This window comes from Salvia splendens, chromosome 1 (genome assembly GCF_004379255.2).
Source record: "Salvia splendens isolate huo1 chromosome 1, SspV2, whole genome shotgun sequence".
In the NCBI taxonomy this organism is placed as follows: Eukaryota; Viridiplantae; Streptophyta; class Magnoliopsida; order Lamiales; family Lamiaceae; genus Salvia; species Salvia splendens.
The window spans coordinates 1,058,798-1,080,349 of NC_056032.1; the positions used below are offsets into that span (position 1 = coordinate 1,058,798).

A 21,552-nucleotide genomic window follows, 5' to 3' on the forward strand; every position below is an offset into this window, starting at 1 on the left:
ATAGATACTATCATTAATTTTTTTCCTCTATCCAAATAATAAAAGTAATTTCGTGTCTGATTTGCCCACTATTTATTGAATTTAATAGCAATATAGTAAAATTGTGTGTTTTATTAATATACTCCCTCCGTCCACGAAAAATAGGGCACTTTGTGAATGACACGAGTTTTAATGTAGAAGTGGGTGAAAACTTTCTCTTTTTTGAACATAACATATTTTTCGTGGACAATAAAAAATGACAAATGTGCCATATTTTCCGTGGACCGAGGGAGTATTTGATTAATTAGGACACATAAAATGTTTGCATCAAACACCACACACGGTCGCGCTCAGTGTGAACCATAAACCCAATATTTGCCAATTTTCTTTCTCAATCCCCAAAATTTCTGAAATTACTATCAAATAGAGTACAAATTATCAAGCTGGAGACTGGAATAACGAAGAGCTGAGGTTTTTGACTCAAATCGAATTGTCTGATACGTTTTTCTCTTGAGATCTGAAATTCCGTGAATTAGAATAAAGTGGGATTGTAAACCAAAAACTCCTTTAATTTTGCAAGTTCATATTCTCCTCCATTATCGGATCTTAGACACTTCACCTTTAGCCCGGTTTCAGTTTCAACAAGGGCTTTCCACTTCCTAAAAGCGTCAAACGCATTGGATTTACTCTTCAGAAAACAAACCATAGCTTTCCAGTAGAGTCGTCGATGAAAGTCATATAATATTCAGAGCCTCCTAGGGACTTCACAGGTGCTGGTCCCCATAGATCCGTGTGGACCATCTCCAACTTCTGTGTCTTCAATTTTCTGCCTCCTCTTGAGAAACTCACCCTTTTCTGTTTCCCAAACACGCAATCCTCGCACAGGCTAACTTCAACAGTTTTCAGGCCAGGCAGTAAACCTCTTGAGCACATTATCTTCATCCCTTTCTCGCTCATGTGGCCAAGACGACAATGCCACAAATCTGCATTATTTGCCTCACTTGCAATATCAATGCAATCTTTGGAGTTAGTTGTGGTATACAACGTACCCTCCTTCTTACCTCGAGCTACTATCATAGCTCCCTTGGTAATCTTCCAATTGTTGCAGCCAAACGTCACGGTGTACCCTTCTGCATCAAGCTGCTCAATCGAAATCAAACTTCTCTGCAATCCAGGAATGTGTCTGACTCCATTCAGTTTTATCACGGATCCATTGGACGTCACTACCTTCACGTTTCCCTTTCCCACGATATCTAAGGGCTCGTCATCAGCCAGATGTACCTTCCCAAAATCGCCAGAAACGTAGTCTTCCATTATCTCCACATTGCTGCAGGAGTGGAACGACCCTCCAGAATCCAATACCCACGATTCCATCGGACTACTGGCACTCAAGACCAACGCCTCGCCATCGTCATCAGACATGGTAGCGTTTGCTGTCTTCTTGTTCTTTTGATCCTTATTCTTATACTTCTTCGGTGCCTCACACTGATTTCTAAAATGTCCAAACTCATCACAATTCCAGCATTTAACTTTATCCAAATCCTTCTTGGATTAGCTCCTTCCTCTGAAATTTGATCTTCCACGATTTTGCTTTCCCTTCGATCTGCCTCTCTGTTCTGTATTCAGTGCTGATCCCGAAGTAGAAGATCCTGATTCTCTCCGGCGAACTTCCTCACCAATCATCAGATCTCTTACTCTGTCAACTGTTAGGTTTGTCTCTGCAGCAGTAACTGCTGTCACTGTGCCAGCCCAACTCTCAGGCAGAGATGATAGCAAAATCAGGGCACGAATTTCATCATCGAATTTTATATCAACCGAGTTCAGTTGCGAAGTAATCATGTTGAACTCGTTGAGATGTTGTTGCACCAGCTTTCCCTCTTGCATTCTAATCGTCTAATCAGATGTACCTTGTTTGCCGTTGATGGTTTCTGATACATGTCCTCCAAGATCTTCATCATCTCCTTTGTCGACTTTGCTGCAGTCATGTGATAAGCCACATCCTTGGACAACGATAGCCTAATCGCGCTCATCGCTTTTCTATCCAGCAGCTCCCACTCCTCCTGTTCCATCTTTTCGGGGTTTGGTTTTTAAAAGCTTCCAGAGATCTTTACCGTACAGGTAATCCTCAATCTGCATCTTCCAAAATCCGAAATCAGATCCGTCGAACCTCTCTACAGCAATTTTCTCGTCGATCCACATCGTGATTTCTGCCTCTTAAACCCTAGGCTCTTGATACCAGTTGTTGGGAAATAAACACAGGAAATCACGAATATGAAAGAGAATGAACACAAGAAATTGTTGACCCAGTTCGATACAATGTGTATCTACGTCTGTGGCCGATGCCAAGCCAGAGATTTCACTATATAATTTCAGAATAAGCATAATTTAACAATGAGGGAGCACCTCTATTTATAAGCAACTAGAGAGCCCTAATTCTAGTCAAACTAGGGAACATATATCATAAGGAAAAAATACTTCAAGGAAACAAATCCTAAACATGGTAGGAGATAAATTAGGCTCCATAATTAACATAAAGATACTTATCCAGTTTACCACTGGCAGGTCTACTATGTGTACGGCTTCATGTTACTCGTCTTTGTGATTCTGATCATTGTCACCGTTTGCGTAACAATTGTCGGGACATATTTCCTGCTGAACGCCGAGAACCATCACTGGCAGTGGACTTCATTCTTGTCAGCGGCATCCACTGCTCTCTACGTCTTCGTCTACTCCATATACTACTACTATGTTAAGACAAAGATGTCCGGTTTTTTCCAAACCAGCTTCTACTTTGGATACACGTTGATGTTCTGCCTCGGTCTAGGAATACTATGCGGTAAGTTCCCCTCTCCCGCACGGACAACAATGATCGTCGTTTGCTAAGCAGCTCTCGCATTGCAGGCGCTGTCGGATATCTGGGCTCGAATCTGTTTGTCAGGAGAATTTACAGAAACATCAAGTGTGACTGAACTCCAGTTATATGCTGTCGTTTTACTCGAAAATTAGTTTACCCGGAGCCGGGGATTTGCGAAAATTTAACTGTTGTGGAGGAAGGAGGAAGTTGGGAAATGTTTTGCTGCAGGGAAGGAATGGGTAGTGAGAGTTCACTACTACTACAAAATGTTTGTAGCTTGTATAATTTTTGGTGGCAATGGCATAGGCCATTTATAATACTCCCTCATTTCTATTAATATAGATTCTTGTTTAATGTTAACAAATTATGCTCGAGATCAGATGCCAATTCTAGAAAATATGGCACTATGATTCATCCAGTAGAGTTAGTACAAGAACATATGTCTACATATATTAAAGCAGAATCCCTGATCATCTATTACACTTCATCTACATAAGTATACTTAACTGTGTATTACAATGCACAGACGACCAGCTCAACACGTGGCGGCGTGCAGGCGCTGGCCGAGGTGGACGAGGTGCCAGGTCAGTGACACGAGGGTTAGAGCATTGAGGAAAGATGAATATGAGTTGAGCCTCTCAAGATTTTGGCTCAATTGGATGATCTGAGACCTTGCTGCTGCTTCACTAGCCGGAACTCTGCCAGCCGTCTCAGCGGTGGACTCCCCGGCCTTCCTGCTCGTCTCCACGGCTTGTCCGCTACCCTCTTCCTTCTCCTTCTTCATCCTTTCCACCATCAACTGCAACCATACAACCAAAATGCAACCAATATCCAATCACACAAATTGCACAAATGAGTAGATGAACATGTAACCTAAGTACCTAACCTACCGACCTTAGTCGCCTGAGGCTCGAGCCACCTCAAATTCACGAGGATCATCCCAAGCGCGGCCGCGAGGTTCAACCCTTGGAACACCGGGGCGGGGTCCCTCCGCCCCGCCAAATGCCCCAACAAGGCCATCCCCACACCACACGCCATCCCCCTGAAATAAACCGGATAGATCTTGCTCTGCACCACCGCAAACTGGCTCCGTGGCAGCGCCCCCGCCAGCACGTAGCTCGACGCGAACGTGATCCACGCCCCCATCCCGTACGCCGCCGCGAACCCCATCAAATGCACCACCCCGGCCGCCGCCGCCGCCCCCACCCTCTCCCTCGGCGCCGCGTAGTCCAACAACACATCCCCCGCCACCTCCCACGCATGCCTCAAAATCTCCCTCAGCTGCTTCCTCGCCGCCCCCGCCTTCTCCGCCACCTCTTCCTTCACCTTCTCCTTAGATTCTTGCATTGTGTCTCTGACTCTCCTTGCCTTCTCCGCCACCTCATCCTTCACCTCATTTGCGGAATCTTTCACCTTCTCCTTAGATTCTTGAATTTTGTCTTTGGCCGCGGATTCCTTCGTCTTCTCGAAGGCCGAAGCGATCTTGTGCTTGCACTTCCCATAGGCCTCGGAAACGAGCTCCCGAGGGCTGAATTTGCGATCTTCTTGGCTTTCAACTAAATTTCCCATTTCATCACCCTCCATTTTCTCGTTCAATTTATCGGGAGGTGAGATGAGAACCTTGGTGTTGCCGTCGTCTTTCTCGTACTCGACCACCACAACTCGGTGGCCGTCTCTCACTATCACATTATCATCGCTCGATTTGGGGTTTTGTGGAGTTGGGGTGAAAAACCCTGCGGTTACTAGGGAGGTTAAAACAAGACCTAATGCGAGAAAATTCATCGTTCTTTTTGTTTTTTTTTTATTCTCAGAAACGGAACTGTGGGAGGATGTATTGATCGGTTTGAATTGGTATAAATTGAGAGGAAATTTTGGGAGTTGGTTTATGAGGTGGTGGTACACGTGGCGTTGTGCATGTTGTTGCTAGAATCTACGAGTCGGTTTGTGGGTTATCCATTGCTGTCGGCGGCGGGAAAGCAGATGCATTGAGCTAGCTTTGCTTTGCACGTGGTTCACTACCTATTTGAGAATTGAGATGATAAATCTGCGAACTGAATTTACTATAGAAATTATTTTTCACGATTTTACTATAAGTAATTTAAAAGTGTGGCATAAATATGTGCATGCATGCATCTATAGTGGGTGCAAAATTAAAGTATAAATGCAATGAATGGGCAGTGCATCCGATTTGGGATTTTGACAATAAAAGCTAAAATTCTCTCTACCTCACTCTACTTATACCATTTCTTTTAGATATGGAAATTTAGAAGTTGATTTTTAAAAATTCCGTAGAAAAAATAAAATATTACTGTACTTCAAAAATGAGGAAATAGTTGATAGATAAAGTATAGCATTTGAAGAAGATGTTGAGTCTTGAGCGTCGATTTGGTGGGGGGGTGATGATGTGAAAGTCGTAGACAACATCACCTCTCACTTGGTTGATTCTTGCTGTATTACGACGATTTGATAATTCCAAGGTTTTGAGTCAATTTTGTCGTATGTCGACATCGTTTTTGCTGGGTCCCCCACACCCCTCACTGAAACTCCTGCCCACCCGACCCGACGACACACTCCTTTCGCGACCAGACAAATAAAAGATCTGGTTTTTATTTACTTGCTCCCTTTCTCTGTTTCTCTCCATATTCCCATCGCTTCAAATCTGTCTTTCTTCTTGGTGATAGTAAAAGGTTGGTTCTTTGCTCTTGGTTGGTAGGAATTTCATAGTGGAGAGACATAGAGGGAGTATTTGTGTTCTATCTGCGTTGTTCATGGTGTATTCCGCCTCTGACTGCCTTATTTTTTTAACATCACTTCATCTCCTTCTAGCTCAGGTTTGTGGGTAACCTTGATATTGTTTTATGTTGCAGAGAATGTGATTCCTGTTTAAGATTCTTAGCCTTTTGAAAAATGGGATTTTTATGTTTTATTGGATCTTGAGAGTTTTGTTGATGCTTGGAGCTGGCTTTGAATGTTTTAGGTTTTGGTTGATTTGTTCTTTATTTTCTCCTCTCAGATCTATGTTGTTCACTTTTCAAGAATCTCACATCTTGTTTGTTATGTCTTTTGTCTCCAAATTATGAAGTGGAAAATGAGGGGCTTTGATGTTGGTGTTTTCTTGTGAAATTAAGGTTCTTGTAGGAATTATACAGTTCTCATTTAAGCTAAATATGCTGTTAGAGTGCTTGTTTGAGATAGATTGAGGGATTGAAATTGATTGGTTGGTTGTGTTTTTGTATTTGCATTAACTTGAGTAATTATCCCCAACTAGTTTTGATATTAAATGAATTGTGTTTCTATTAGAAAGAAGACAGATAAATGGCCATTAAGTAACAAACCTTCTTGTTTTTATGCTGTTGGAGATGTCTTTTGCTTACATTGAAAGTGATGCACTTCTGCAGGAATGGAGCTTTTTGCTTGATTTTTTAGTTGCTGCATAGAGACATATGGCTTGCCTAAATGAGGAGACTATGGGTGCAAATGCATAGTAGTATGAAGATTATATGGTTGGGTGGGAATCATTCTTCATCGATGATCAAGCGAGAGAGCAGGGATCTCGAGGCAGCAACTCCCGAAGAAGGACAAGTTCTGAAACAGAGGGACGACATGAGATGAGTCTCTACAGAAAGAGCTTCCTCAACCTAAACTGTCCGGACAGATCAGTGCTGGTAGACTTGAACTTGGACACGGAGAGGTCCAACAACGACCACTGGCTCGACCACAAGAATGCTGAGTTCTCAAATCCAGGGTCGTGCGATTTCAATTTCAACATAAGCGTTTGTTCACCCGATTTTAGCAGTATACAACATATGGACACCACTGACCATACCCTAATGGCTTCACCGCAATATCTCCAGCAAATGGAGCTCGTACCACGACATATCCTATCATCTGGCACCATGCCCTACGACAGATATTTCCACAAACATGGCATTTTTCCCTGGAGCATAACCACCCCTCATACGGACCAGTTTGTCCATGAGCAGAGCACTAGTAGCAAGAGGGCCCCGTTTGCCCCAAAACTCGAGGCCAAGACCGAAGAGCTCTTGACAGCAAATGGGAGCAAGAGTGAGGGGCCTATGTATTTCCCCTTTCTCTCTAATGAACGTATGATGCATCAAGAAGCTTGGTATGCGGCCTCTTTGAAAAGGAAGGAGCCCGAGGGAGGGCTCAACTGCCTCCACCTCGGCTACGAACAGCTAACTTAGTTCCTTCTTTGCTCAGCTATGTTTACTAACTTTCATATTCCACAAATATTTTGCCCTTTCACACTGCTTCTCAACTTGTGTATAACTGTAGAAATTAGAATATTGAGATACCTTCAAGATTCTTGATTTTTGCCTACCAAATTCATAGCTTTGTTACATGCTTTCAAACTGGTGCACTTCTCAATGTCTCATGCCTTTAACAATTGCTTCCAAGACTTGCTGTGAGAATTGCTCCGACCTGTCTAAGATTGCTTTCTTGGGATAGTTTAGTAGTCGATTTTTCATAGTGGGCTTGTTGGTTCGTGACTAGAGAACCAGAGGCCATGTCACTATAGCCGGCTCGGATCCTACCCGTGTGAAGCTTTTGATAACTTAGATGAGAAAAGTTGAATATGCACATATTCTTGAATAGCTTAGTTTTTTTTGGCCTTTTAATTACAATGGTGAACAATCTTGAGAGATGTGGTAGAAAAAAAATAAGGTGATTAGTAGTGAACCGTAAAATTTCCATCTTTATTTAGTAGGTTGATTTTCAAGAAAATTTAATATGCAGAAAATTGTAGCAGTAAACATGTGTAGTTTTTTTGTCTTATTCTGTCTAATGAATCTGTACTTTGAAATCTGACGGAACCTGCAAAAACAGATGTCAGAAATCTTCATTTTTTTTGGTTTCTTTCTTTATTTTCTTGTGAAATGAACCCTTACTTGAAAAGGGTAGTCCAAAAGCTGGCATGAGCAGATTTTATAACTAATTAGATCAAAATACAAAGCATACATTCTTAACCTATTAAAATTACTCCATTATTTTGAGTAATATGATATTTTTAAAATCAAGGTTAACATAGTATCGATTAAAAATAGTCACACTACACTTGTATATACTCTATAGAGGATACAACAACATTACTTTCAAGTAAATACATTATTTTATTTATTCAAGAAATTCTATTTCATCTCGTATTTCAAATACAGACTACAGACATAAGTATAATTGAAGAATCTTGCTGTTAAAGATTCTCAATCACACAAGACTGGCAACCTTGATTGGGATACGAGACAAAACATCATTTTGGGCAGAACAACTCGTCCTACGATGCGGTGCAAATCAACGTCCCGTCGGCACGATAAAGTTTGCAGCCCGGTGCGGCTAAACAACAGTTGCAAACTGGGTCAAGTTTCTCAACACCAGACGATGGGCAGGTCATGTAACCAGCATCGATTATGCAATATAAAGGGCAAGCTTTTACATTTCCACATTCCACATTTGATGCCACTAACACAATATCAATGAAGTTTGTAAGAGAGTGTGACAAATTAGACTAAATAATGCAATAAAGAAAAATTCTAATAATCCGGATTAGAGAAATTGCAAACTCAAGAACCGCGGTTCACTAAAACATTTACGGTGAAATTCAGTGAAAAAAAAGTTAAAAAGAAGAAAAATAGTATACTCGTCTAATAAACAAAACAAGAAAAGAACAAAAGAGACATATTTCATGTAAAATTACTATGCAGAGTGTGTTATACCGGGCTAATAATATGTCCAAGCCTTAAAATGTGGTCTAGCCCGGTTAAGCCCCAAGCCAGAGGGCTAAAGGGTGAACTTGGACAAAGTCTGGTCCGAACCTAAACTCACAAAACAAAAATATTGCTAGGATTATTTTGACACTTTGTATGAAAGACAATGTCATATTTTTCTTACCGATCAAGAAGAGAGCCCAAAAGCAAACTTTGATGGTAGTTTTAGCAGCCATACTTCCTCAATTGGCAATTGCTGTGCATACAATTTTGCCTTAATTGCAAGTAGTTTGGGTATTTATATTCAAAAAACTAATTAAATAATTGATAGTCTAAAAAGAAAGCTACCATCATACAATAATGATGGTACTACACAATAGTAGTATTAAATTACACTATGAACTACTACTACTACTATAAGCTATATGGTGGAAATAAAATTGTGAGAGACATTGATTGCCCCAGTTATGAACTGAATAGTTGTGACCTAGTAAAAAATTATTTGTTTTCAAGATTCCAGATTTTATCTTTTGATCTAATTAGTTATAAAGTCAAGATTATACATGACCTAGTTTATAGCTTTGCAAATGGAGCTTCTATCACTCTTTGACTTAACTTAATAATAATAATAATAATAATAACAATAATAATAATAATAATAATAACAATAATTCTACGAATGCCAAAAACACGAGGTCGTCGTGTTTAGTGGTGGGAGTTGATTTTAAGTAACTGATTGTGGGGTAAATTTTAAAATTTTTAGGGATATTTTTATTGATTAAAAAAAATTATTGTTGAATTAGTTATTTTTGAGAATTTATAAAATTTTCAGAATGATTAATAAAAATAAGTTTAGCTGCTTGTAAATGTATAAATAATTTTCAAATTTTGATTTTTTTAAATAAAATCGTTATACTTATTAAAAAATGCATAAACTTTTATTTTGGAATTTGTCATTGTCTAGATTTTGATTGCTAAGACCATCCCCATCGGTGACTTTGTGATGGGGGCAAGCATATAAGACAAACTAGAGAGAAATAAAAATAAAGCAAAAATGAAATAACCCAACCCAAACCCCATTTTGTGGTCTTGTCAGCCGGCCCAACCTAAAGTGGAGGGCAAAGGACACATGTTCATTTTCTATTGGGTCAATGCATTATTATTTTTGCTTTTTTTATTTACTATTAATTATTGATTTATACTACTTTATTTAATTATGTACATGTTTGAGAATTGTATACTATAAATATGAAATGTAAATATTTTAGATAATCAAATTTTGAATATTTTGAATTTATTAATTTAATTTATTTAATAATTATTATTTTTATCTTTATATATCATTTCAAAACTCATGTGAATTATTCCTCCAAACATTCATGTGAGCCCCTCTTCTGAAAAATTCACATGAACTAGTTCATTTTATTTATGATTAATTATTATTTTTTATTATTTCTTTATTATTTGCTACTTTTTTTATTATGCTTCATTTTTTCTACATATATCCCACTAAGCATGCAAAACTCTTCACAAACAAACCAACTTTCTTTTCATTCTTGTTTTGATAAATTTGGTTTCATGGATCCAAATTATCCACACTATCGTCCTTGTTTCCCAAACCATCAAAATTTCTAAAATTATCAACAATTATCAGAATATCCAAACTCTCAATTTTCTACAAATCCAGAGTATTCACAAAACCTTGAATTTTCTCCAAATCTAAGCCAAATTCCTACATCTACTGAAATTCCCACGTTCGGAAATATCACCCGCAATTTGTTCGGAGATGCCACTGAGTTTATTCAAGATACGCATACAAGAGTACATGAAGAAAATGTTGAAGCCTTTTGCTATTCCACTCAACGGATCGGGAGCTTGTCATCATATATGACTAATCGAGCTCAACTCCGCAATAGAGAAGCTCATATTGCTCTTCGAGAAGATTTGATTGAGCACATTTGGATTAAATTTGGCACAAACAATTAAATATGTACTAATGTTTATCTTGTTTAAGCTAGCTTTTTTTTCACTCTTCATTTGTATTTTAGTTTGTTTATTTCTATTATCGCCTTGTATGTTTTAATGTGTGTAATTTATTATTATATTGTGCTTTACTTATTTGAATATCTAATATTTTCTGTTTTAAATTTGAATCATATACTTTTTTATTATAATTTTTAGACATTATTTAATATATCTAAATTAATTATAAATCAAAATATTAATATAAAATATATGGAAAAGAAAATATTTAATTGGGTTGGGTTGGGGTCACTGATGGAAGTAAAAAAAGTTGATGGGGGTTGAATTGAGGGAGGGTTGTGTATGTGGAGGATAGAGAAATGAATATTTTATTAAAAGGCTGATTGGGGTTGGGTGAATGTCACGGATGGAGATAGTCTAACAATCCGGTTCTCTGGAGTCCGATGTAAAATCTAAAGGTATCGTTGAAAAGCTATTGGCGATGAGTTTCTAAATTTCTAATGTTACCGCTAATGTTGAGTTTTGGTGACCGGAAATGGTCGAACATGGCTTGAAAGTTGTTTTCATGAAACTCTATCTTTTCATTTTAATCAAAATTCAAATTTAAATACTCCATATCACATACTATATTACAAGTGTCCAATATTTCCAGACTAATTGTATCGATGTCATTTTTTTAAAGGTGAATATTTAAGTTGGAAAAGTGTAGACTTAATAATTTTTTTATAGATTAGAAAACAATGATAATATTGGGAAGATATTAAATCGTACTAATTGTTGAAATTGGTATAAATCATCTCGATTTATGCGGTCTACAAAACTTGACTTTGTCAAATGAACATTAACAAAAATTAAAGATTTGGTCGTCTAGATCCTAAATTTCCTATCAATTTATTCAATATTGTGCTTCATTTTATTAGTGTATGTGTTATTAAACATTTAAAGAAATAAAAAAGAACAAGAAAAAAAGAATCTACACTAGACGTTCCTGAACATTTTTGTTTTCTCTTGCATTTCTTGTAAGGATAGCAACATTTCCTCTGCAAATTTCTAATATTCAGGTAATTCATCCAATCAATATATTTCCTTTAATCATCTTTTCATTCTGAATATAAATGTAAGGTTTGTTTAATCTCTTTCTTTACATCACGTGAATGAAATATATCTGATCTTCATGCAAGCATCATGATTTTATTCATTTCTTCATAAATCTAGCGGATAGAAATTGTCATAATTTTTGTAAAATTATTCATCATAAAAAAATTATCTAGGGAAAGGGACATGCAAAATCAAGAAAGAACAAATATATTCCATTTTTACCAATGCATGTCACACTTGTTGGATAATTTCGACTCTCGATATTCAACAGATTATCGAAAATTCTGCAATGGATCAAACAAGAGCACATGGAAGCATTCAGATGCTGCTTAGCGCAGAACACGAGGCTCAACGGATTGTGGCGGATGCTAGAAACTGTAAGCCTTTTTTTACTTTAAGAAAACATTTAGAGTTATAAAAAAAAATAAATCTGGCAATTGTTTGAATTCGGATTCATGATCTTTCAGTGAAATTGGCACGGTTGAGGCAGGCGAAGGAGGAAGCGGATAGAGAAGTCGCCAATTACAGGGCCCAAATGGAAGCCGAGTACAAAAAGAGTCTTTCTGAGGTAATCTATATATTGTTGAAATTGAGTTCGAATATGAACACGACTCAAATAAAAGATGTTACACATGTTTTTATACTAGTCTTTTAGGACTATATGTTACGTTCACATTACTCTCTCGTGTGTTTAGTCTTCTGGGAGCTCGGATTCGACAGTGAAAAGGCTGGAGGTGGAGACGGAGGCGAAGATTAAAAGCTTGAAGGAAACCGGAGGGAAAGTGTCCCCCGAGGTTGTGAAAATGCTCCTCAAGCATATAATTGTTGTCAAATGTTGATGTATAAGGATGAGGGGTTTCGATAAGCAAGTTCTGTGGAACTGTCTGCGATTATTTTTATTTCTTCATAAAATTATAGTTTTGTTGAACTCTAGTAGCTAAGCATAGGCTATCAAATGCTGTGTTGGAATCATATTCAACAATAAAACTGAGCTAAGTGTAGGATTTTTCAATACGATCTTCTGGTCTGCAATTCTAATTGAAATTTGTCAAATGGAGTAGTAGTGTACAGTATTTCTTATAATATCAATTCATACATTTCCCATTGAACTTCCATAAAAGGTTTCGGTTAATTATAGACTTCAAACTAAAATTACAAAGAAATAAATCAAATAAACTAATATTCTCTCTCCATTATACAGTAAGAACATTCACGACATCGATCTTCTAGCTCTCCCAAAACTTTGGTTCGTCAACTTTGGTATGAAAATGTTTGGTTTGACCTTTTATTATGATATATGACTCACACTTTTGTTTGATTTATGTGAAAGTGTGTCCATGCAAACTACTGGAGCTCGGCTTCTGAGCTCGGAAATGAAGCTCGGCTTTGAGTCCGGTTGTGATCGAGTGGTGGAGCCTCGGCAGCTCCGAGAAGAGATCAAGAAATAAAGCTCGGTTTTGAGCTAGCCGAGAAAGGCAGTTCGGTCGATAGCCGAGAAAGGCAGTTCGGTTGATAGCCGAGAAATGCAGTTCGGTTGCTAACCAAGAATGGCAGTTCGGTTTTAGCCGAGCAGCGGTTATAACTAACTTTGGGAAATAGAGTTAGTTGGATTTTATTTCTTGATTGCATCTTGTATAAATAGCTCGATAGAGCTCAGTAGTGAGAGAGCAGAATTACACCATATACACACACTCAGAGAGATTAAATCTCAAGATAGCAAGCAGTTGTGAGCGGTTGCGTGTGAGTGTGAGTTCGTTGTAATTGTAAAGAGTTCGTCAATAAGATTCCGGTCATCTTCTCCGTGGACGTAGGTGGATTATCACCGAACCACGTTATATCGTTTGCGTGCTTTATTTCCTCGTTCGTGCGTGTGTGAGATCGGCGGTATCACGACCCAACAAGTGGCGCCGTCTGTGGGAAACGTTGAAACGTTTTCTTGATTGGTTTTCTGGGCGAGTTGAAGTCCGGGAGCTCTGTTGTCTGAGCCGATCTTGGCGATTGCCCACCGTTTGTTCGAGAAATGTCCACGGCCAGGTTTGAGGTGGAGAAGTTCACCGGCAGAAACGATTTTGGGCTGTGGAGGCTGAAGATGAAGGCCATCTTGATGCAGCAAGGCCTATGGGATGTCTTGAAGGGAAATAGTGATCCTAAAGAGAATCCGGAGGCCGACGAGAAGGAGAAAGGGAGGCTTCAAGACATGCAATACAAGGCCTATAGCACCCTGATCTTAAACTTGACAGATAGGGTGCTTAGAGAGGTTTCCAAGGAGGAGACAGCCGCAGGGGTGTGGACAAAACTTGAGTCATTATATATGACCAAGTCCCTTGCAAATCGATTGCATTTGAAGCAGAAACTTCTTGCCTTCAAGTTCTCGGATGGAAGAAGCATTGCTGAGTGATGGAGTACGTACTAAACAAAGCCCAACAGCAGTAAAGCCCAAGAAAGAGTATCAGTCCGGCATGACTAAAGAGTTCAGTTCGGCACAACCAAGGAGTTCGGCCCCAGCCTACAGCTCAGTAAAAGCCAACCAATCAAACTCTGCTCTCAGGTCGGCATCAAGCTCTACTCTCAGATCGGCAAAAGCTGCTCGGCAATAATTCAGCAGTTCGGTCTCAGTATTCGACCGAACTGGGAGATAGCGGACTCATGCATGACCTCCACGACATCCACGACATAATTGCTGATGATGTAAGCCACCGCCTAGTTAGTGGCCACGCAGGATCTCATGACCTCCATGACCTCCACGACTTAGGGTGGTGACGCAAGCCACGATCTCAGTTCAATATATAAATAGAACTTAGATCTGACAGAAGGGGATTCTGACTCTTTCGTTCTCTAGAGACAAAATAGATTATATAGCAAGTGTATTGTAAGCTGTAATCCCAGATCAAGCAATACAACTCTGCCCTCTTTTCTTCCCGTGGACGTAGATTTGCGCCAGTAAATCGAACCACGTAATCCTTTGTGTCGTGATCCGTATTTTTACTTGCACTTACTAACATCAGAAATTCGCGGCCTCATCACTGGCGCCGTCTGTGGGAAACAGAGAACCAAATCTGTGATAAAGCGAATTTTTGATCCTTTTTCCACCAAAAACAAAAAAAATGCATACCAGATCACATAACACCCGTGCCTCCGTCCGTGATAACCATGAGGAAGCTAATCCAGCAGCCCATAGGCCTGGAAAGCAACCTCGTGAGAAATCTACTTCCAGTTCTCACGGAGAAGGAACAAGCCGCTCAAAGACGCATCACACCGAGTCTTCCCAGCAGCCCAATTTGAACGAGGCTGTCAAGTTGTTTTTGGCCGAGAAGCAGGAGGAGTTCTTAACCTTCCTGCAGAAAAGCCAACAGCCGGAGAAGGCAACGACGGATTCTCCCTCCTCATCTGGGCATGAAAGTCACTACCGCAGTAGTGACGTGTCTTCCAGGAGAAAGAATCCTCAACCCCGACATATTCCTGTTCCTCCTCGGTACCGGAACCACAGGAGAACTCCATCTCCTCCGTACCGAAGAGATGTCGGGTTCGCCATGTACGGAGCATTAAAGACTCCGTTCTCGAACGCTATCACCCGAACTCCTTTGCCGCGGAACTACCGAACTCCGTCGATAACCTATGACGGACTCGTGGATCCTCATGACTTCTTGGGACGCTATCAGTATAATATGGCGAACCAGGGTCTCAATGAGGTCCACATGTGCAAGCTGTTCCCCGAGCTGCTCATCGGGAACGCCAGAAGGTGGTTCGACAGCCTTCCTCAAGGCAGCATTAGATCCTACCGAGATCTAATGGATGCTTTCCACAGGAGGTTCTTTCAGAAAGCGGAAGCCCGAATTACTTCGGCTCAGCTGCTTTCTATACGTCAAGGTCGCGACGAAAAGATCAGCGACTTCCTGACGAGATTCCACAAGGAATGCCTACAAGTAGATGATCTCAACGATCTACTTGTTATTTCGGCATTCCAAAATGGAATCCAGCCCGGAGCTCTCTACAGAAAGCTCGTGGAATGCAGTCCGCAAACAGCTCAGGAGATGTGGGACATTGCGGACCAGTTTTCCCGTGCGGATGAGGCAGACCGTCGAAAACGGTCTTTAGACAGCTCATCCCGAGGAGACGAAAAGAAGCCCGATCATAGCGATCAGAGGCTTCCTCGCCGAACTCCTTTTGAAAGAATTCAAAGGGCACCGGTACAAGGCAGATTGGGACCACGTCTCAATCCTGAGAAGCCGCCCGCTCAGTTCGTACCCTTAAACAAGTCAAGAGCGGAAATTTTCGAACTACATTCCGATATGTTCGAAAAACCAAGGCGGATGACGAAATCGGCCGCGCGGCGACCTCAGGATCAATATTGCTCCTTCCATCAAGCCCACGGACACGATACCGAGGAGTGCCGAGATTTGGCTGCAGGTATTGATGTTCTTGTGAAAACAGGAACGTTAAAAAAATACCAAAGCAAGCAGCCGAAAAAGAACAAAAGGCAGAGAGGTGCGAACTGCAATCCTCAGGATCCGAAAAGGCATGAAGATCCCGAAGACGACGACGAGCCGCAATATGATGGAGTAATCCAGACTATTGATGCTCTCCCTGCCGGGAAGACTAAGTCGTCCCTAAAAGCAGAACGCAGAGGTTCCAATCAAGAGGAGCCGACACATAAAAGGCTGAAGAAAGACGAAGTGATTACATTTTCAGATGCCGATCCCGTCCCAGCCATCTCTCCTCACCAAGACGCTATTGTCATTCAAGCCGGAGTGGCAAACAAACTGATCCACAGAGTATTTGTGGATACAGGAGCGTCAGTCAGCGTTCTTTTTAAAGAATGTTTCGATAAAATGGAAGTGGATCCAGCTCGGCTCAGTCCGGCTCCACTTCCTCTGAAAAGTTTCGCCCAGGAGGACACCCGCCCTGAAGGTATTATCAGCCTTCCGATCACGGTGGGAAAAGCGCCTACAAGCTCCAATACGATGATCGAGTTCTTTGTGGTGAAAGCTCGGTCCCCGTACAACATCATCCTGGGAAGAGACTGGCTCAATACAGTTCGGGCCGTTTGCTCTACTTATCACCTCACCATCAAGATCCCCACTAAAGGTGGGATAGCGGTCATCCGAGGTGATCAAAAGAGAGCAAAAGAATGTCTGCAGATTGCGCTTAAAAGTGCCGAGCAACCAGTTCGGCACCATCAAGCATAGCAATCACAGCAACCGGAGTCAGAGGCAAGCGAGATGACCGAAGTCACTTCAGAGCCGAACTCAATGACCGTTCAGTTATACGAAGATGATCCATCCAGAGTGGCCAAGATCGGCTTCGCAGGAACGCCTCTACTCCGGGAAAAAACCATCCAGCTCCTCAAGGAGTATAAAGACGTCTTTGCATGGTCTCCGTTGGACATGACCGGAGTGCCCCCCGAGGTAATCATTCATCGGTTAAATATTGATCCTTCGGTCCGGCCGATAAAACAGAAGCAAAGACTCTTTGCGGCAGAACGAAATCAAGTCATCCATGACGAAGTCCGTCAATTATTGAAGGCGGATGTGTTATTCGAAGTGAAGTATCCTTCGTGGGTGGCCAATCCTGTGATGATCAAGAAAAAAGGAGGAGGATGGCGGATGTGCATAGATTTTACCGATCTAAACAAGCACTGTCCTAAAGATTGCTATCCCCTTCCGAATATAGATAAAAAAGTAGAAGCTTTGATCGGCTTCGAAATTTTCTGTTTTCTTGATTTATACAAAGGATATCACCAAGTATTGATGGATGAGAGTGACGCTCCGAAAACAGCTTTCATTACCGATTTCGGCATTTTCGCTTATAAAAAGATGCCATTCGGTTTAAAGAATGCCGGAGCCACTTATCAAAGGATGGTAGACAAGCTTTTTCGGCACCTGATTGGAAAGGAGGTCGAAGTGTATGTTGACGATATAGTCGTCAAAAGCAAAAGCACTTCGGAGTACGAGCACAACCTCAAGTCCACTCTCAACGTGCTCAAGAAAGCCAACCTCAAACTTAATCCCCAAAAGTGTACCTTTTTGGTAGATTCGGGAAAGTTTCTGGGTTGTTGGGTTTCAAAGGACGGACTCAAGGCAAACCCCTCAAAAGTTCAAGTCGTTCAGAACATGGCAATGCCGAAGTCCATACATGACGTGCAAAGGCTAACCGGATGTCTAGCCGCACTGAGTCGATTCCTTTCCCGATCAGCCGAAAAGCAACTGCCGTTCTTCAAGGTGTTGAAAAAGGCACCAAAGTTCGAGTGGGGAGCCGAGCAGAAAAAGGCCTTTGACGAGCTCAAAAGTTATCTAGCCGAGCTTCCTATTCTCTCTGCTCCAACCGAAGCCGAAGTAATATTCTTATACTTAGCGGCATCAGATCAAACCATCAGCGCGGTGCTTGTACGAGAAGAAGGCCTAAAGCAGTTTCCCATCTACTTTACAAGCCGAGCATTAAGAGGTCCAGAAACAAGGTATCAACCTCTGGAAAAAATTGCTCTGGCGTTAGTAAATGCAGCAAGGAGACTGCGGCCATACTTCTATGCTCACAAGGTATGCGTCTTAACCGATCTGCCTCTTCGGCAAGTTTTGACCAAGCCAGAAGCATCAGGCAGAATCGCCAAATGGGCCATAGAGCTGGGAGAACACTCAATCGAGTACCTACCTCGGAAAGCCATCAAGGGACAAGCCTTGGCAGATTTTCTTACAGAGGCCAAGTTCGATCAAGCAATCCCTGTCATTGCCGAACAGAAAAAGTCTGCCAATGCCGAACTAGCACAGCCCTTGGAATCCGAAGTAGAGCCGCCAGACTGCTGGAGCGGATTCGTAGATGGAGCTTCAAACAAGATGGGAAGTGGAGCCGGTATTTTACTCGTCGCTCCCGACGGACACGAGGTAACCTACTCACTTCGGTTCCTATTCCCCACTACTAATAATGAAGCCGAGTACGAAGCCCTCCTTGCCGGACTCCAGTTAGCGCAAAGTCTGCTTGTCAAATCTCTCAAAGTCCATTGTGATTCACAAGTCATAGTAAATCACATGTTGGGTACAAGTGAAGCTCGTGACGAGAGAATGAAGAAGTATTTGGACAAAGCGCAAAGCATCAGCCGAAGTTTCTCCTATTTTCGGATAATCCGCATTCCCAGAGCGGAAAATAGCCGAGCAGATACCTTAAGTAAGTTGGCCTCAGATCCGAGCTCAAAGGCGGAAGAATTAATGCATCGAAGCATTGATGAAGCCGAGGTACATTCAGTATCCAGCTCGCCGAACTGGATGACGCCGATCTTGCAGTATCTGGATCAAGGACAATTGCCCGAGGATAAGAGAGAAGCTCGGAAGATCACGTGCCGAGCACTTCGGTACGAACTTCATGAAGGAGTCCTCTTTAGAAAGTCTTACCTCCAGCCGTTATTGCGGTGCGTAGGACCAGAAGAGACGGACTACATCCTCAGAGAAGTTCATGAAGGATCGTGCGGCAGCCACATCGGAGCTAGAGCTTTAGCTAAAAAAGTTCTAAGATGGGGATATTATTGGCCAACCTTGGTACAAGAAGCAGTGCAGCTCGTCAAGACATGCCCGAAGTGCCAAATCCATGCAAATATCCCAAGGATGCCGCAGACCGATCTATCCACTATGCAAAGCCCTTGGCCTTTCATGCAATGGGGCATAGACATAGTGGGACCACTTCCTCAAGCTCCTCGGCAAATGAAATTCCTAATCGTTGCCGTGGACTACTTTACGAAGTGGGTGGAAGCTGAACCATCAGCTACGATAACGAGCTCGAAGGCATTGGATTTCGTCTGGAAGAACATAGTGTGCCGATTTGGCATACCCCACATCCTCATCTCGGATAACGGGACTCAGTTCACCGACAAGACGTTCAAGAATTGGTGCCAAGAGCTGAATATTCAACAGCGGTTCACTTCGGTCTCTCATCCACAAGCAAACGGACAAACGGAGGTAACAAATCGTATCCTGGTGAAAGGGTTAAAAGCTCGGTTAGAACAAGCCAAAGGACAATGGGTAGAAAATCTCCCTCAAGTCCTATGGTCCTACCGAACTACACCCACAACCTCCAACGGTGAAACTCCGTACAGTCTGGTATACGGCACTGAAGCCGTGATTCCGGTGGAGATCGGCGTACCTAGTCCCCGAACTCTAAATTTCTCCTCAGAAATGAATGACGACGGACTAAGAGCCGAGCTAGATCTTGCCGAAGAAAGAAGAGAATTGGCATGCATAAAAGCAGCCAAGTACAAGGAGCAAGTAGCCCGGTATTACAACCAAAGGGTGAAGAAGCTGCAATTCCAAGTGGGAGATCTCGTCTTGAGAAACAACGAAGTAAGCCGAGCAGAAAAGCTAGGCAAGCTCGAACCCACATGGGAAGGTCCGTATCGGGTGTCAGAAGTCCTCGGCAAAGGGTCTTACAAATTGGCTCACATGTCAGGAGAACAGGTACCCCGAACATGGCACATTTCCAACCTCAAAAAGTTCCATTTGTAAGAGACAGTCCGGTCAGTCAGTCTTGAGTCCTTTTTTGGTCAATGTGCTTTATTTGGTTTACTTGATCTTTGTTTGTCTCTGTGCGTTTTGTCTGTGTGTTTTGTCTGTCTCTGTGCGTGTCGTCTCTTACAAATGTTACTGAGGTATCTTGTTCTTCGAAGGCTGATCCCCTTCTTAGAACATATGCAAGCTAACGATTGTGAGTCAAAGCTTCTACAGAAGATACAAGACCACAATTCAGCTTAAACAAGCAGTTCGTCTGAAACGAGCTGCAATAAGCCAACGATTGTGAAGTCAAAGCTTCTAAAGAGGATACAAGACCACAATTCAGCTTAAACAAGCACTTCGTCTGAAACGAACTGCAACATAAGTCCGATTCTCGCGATAAAACTTGCCTGAATTAGGACAAGGGAAAGTCCGATCCACGCGATAAAACTCGCCGAATTAGGACAAGGGAAAGTCCGATCCCCAAATTAGGACAACGGAAAGTCCGATCCGAGCGATAACACTCGCCAAATTAGGACACAAGCTTAGTCCGGTCAAAGATGTTTATTTCATCAGACCAAAGACGAGTCCGGTCAAAGATGTTTATTTCATCAGACCAAAGACGAGTCCGGTCAAAGATGTTTATTTCATCAGACCAAAGACGAGTCCGGTCAAAGATGTTTATTTCATCAGACCAAAGACGAGTCCGGTCAAAGATGTTTATTTCATCAGACCAAAGACGAGTTCGGTCAAAGAAGAGTTCACTTCATAAGACCGAAGACAAACATCAACTTACCCCGTACCTTTATTCAGAATGCCGAACTAATTCACTTCGCTTTCCGGGGGGGGTAGTGATGGAGTACGTACTAAACAAAGCCCAACAGCAGTAAAGCCCAAGAAAGAGTATCAGTCCGGCATGACTAAAGAGTTCAGTTCGGCACAACCAAGGAGTTCGGCCCCAGCCTACAGCTCAGTAAAAGCCAACCAATCAAACTCTGCTCTCAGGTCGGCATCAAGCTCTACTCTCAGATCGGCAAAAGCTGCTCGGCAATAATTCAGCAGTTCGGTCTCAGTATTCGACCGAACTGGGAGATAGCGGACTCATGCATGACCTCCACGACATCCACGACATAATTGCTGATGATGTAAGCCACCGCCTAGTTAGTGGCCACGCAGGATCTCATGACCTCCATGACCTCCACGACTTAGGGTGGTGACGCAAGCCACGATCTCAGTTCAATATATAAATAGAACTTAGATCTGACAGAAGGGGATTCTGACTCTTTCGTTCTCTAGAGACAAAATAGATTATATAGCAAGTGTATTGTAAGCTGTAATCCCAGATCAAGCAATACAACTCTGCCCTCTTTTCTTCCCGTGGACGTAGATTTGCGCCAGTAAATCGAACCACGTAATCCTTTGTGTCGTGATCCGTATTTTTACTTGC

The 21,552-nt window shown here is 41.8% G+C and overlaps 3 protein-coding genes and 1 long non-coding RNA gene across 5 annotated transcripts; 2 read left to right on the forward strand and 2 right to left on the reverse strand.

The window, feature by feature from the left end:
• Positions 1 to 3,368: 3,368 nt before the first annotated feature.
• LOC121757293 lies at positions 3,369 to 4,615 on the reverse strand. Its single transcript, XM_042152834.1, has 2 exons — positions 3,728 to 4,615; positions 3,369 to 3,632 (listed from the first exon to the last, which is right to left on the reverse strand). The coding sequence occupies exons 1-2, from the start codon at positions 4,613 to 4,615 to the stop codon at positions 3,369 to 3,371; spliced, it is 1,152 nt and encodes a 383-aa protein (XP_042008768.1).
• An 811-nt stretch (positions 4,616 to 5,426) lies between these two features.
• On the forward strand, positions 5,427 to 7,206 carry LOC121804253. 2 transcript variants are annotated; one of them, XM_042203768.1, is made up of 2 exons: positions 5,427 to 5,520; positions 6,232 to 7,206. In XM_042203768.1, exon 2 carries the CDS (start codon positions 6,334 to 6,336, stop codon positions 7,036 to 7,038), a length of 705 nt encoding a protein of 234 aa, XP_042059702.1. In that variant the 5' UTR covers positions 5,427 to 5,520; positions 6,232 to 6,333; the 3' UTR covers positions 7,039 to 7,206. The 2 variants fall into 2 exon arrangements, with proteins under 2 accessions (XP_042059702.1, XP_042059699.1); XM_042203765.1 differs by having other exon boundaries at positions 5,486 to 5,664.
• Positions 7,207 to 8,278: 1,072 nt separating this feature from the next.
• LOC121804491 lies at positions 8,279 to 8,811 on the reverse strand. The gene is made up of 3 exons (XR_006051163.1): positions 8,741 to 8,811; positions 8,566 to 8,664; positions 8,279 to 8,311 (listed from the first exon to the last, which is right to left on the reverse strand). It is a non-coding gene; the product is annotated as an uncharacterized LOC121804491 (long non-coding RNA).
• Positions 8,812 to 11,490: 2,679 nt separating this feature from the next.
• Positions 11,491 to 12,608, forward strand: LOC121805078 (V-type proton ATPase subunit G-like). Its single transcript, XM_042204839.1, has 4 exons — positions 11,491 to 11,600; positions 11,909 to 12,014; positions 12,105 to 12,205; positions 12,333 to 12,608. Exons 2-4 carry the CDS (start codon positions 11,927 to 11,929, stop codon positions 12,474 to 12,476), a joined length of 333 nt encoding a protein of 110 aa, XP_042060773.1. The 5' UTR covers positions 11,491 to 11,600; positions 11,909 to 11,926; the 3' UTR covers positions 12,477 to 12,608.
• The last annotated feature ends 8,944 nt before the right edge of the window (positions 12,609 to 21,552 follow it).

Excerpts from the sequence above, each read along its gene's own strand:
- LOC121757293 (XM_042152834.1), bottom strand. The coding sequence starts at position 4,615 with ATGAATTTTCTCGCATTAGGTCTTGTTTTAACCTCCCTAGTAACCGCA. Across the intron at positions 3,633-3,727 it reads TCGAGCCTCAGGCGACTAAG|TTGATGGTGGAAAGGATGAA; the intron begins GTCGGTAGGTTA and ends GTATGGTTGCAG.
- LOC121804253 (XM_042203768.1), top strand. The coding sequence starts at position 6,334 with ATGGTTGGGTGGGAATCATTCTTCATCGATGATCAAGCGAGAGAGCAG.
- LOC121805078 (XM_042204839.1), top strand. The coding sequence starts at position 11,927 with ATGGATCAAACAAGAGCACATGGAAGCATTCAGATGCTGCTTAGCGCA. Across the intron at positions 12,015-12,104 it reads TGTGGCGGATGCTAGAAACT|TGAAATTGGCACGGTTGAGG; the intron begins GTAAGCCTTTTT and ends ATGATCTTTCAG. Across the intron at positions 12,206-12,332 it reads ACAAAAAGAGTCTTTCTGAG|TCTTCTGGGAGCTCGGATTC; the intron begins GTAATCTATATA and ends TCGTGTGTTTAG.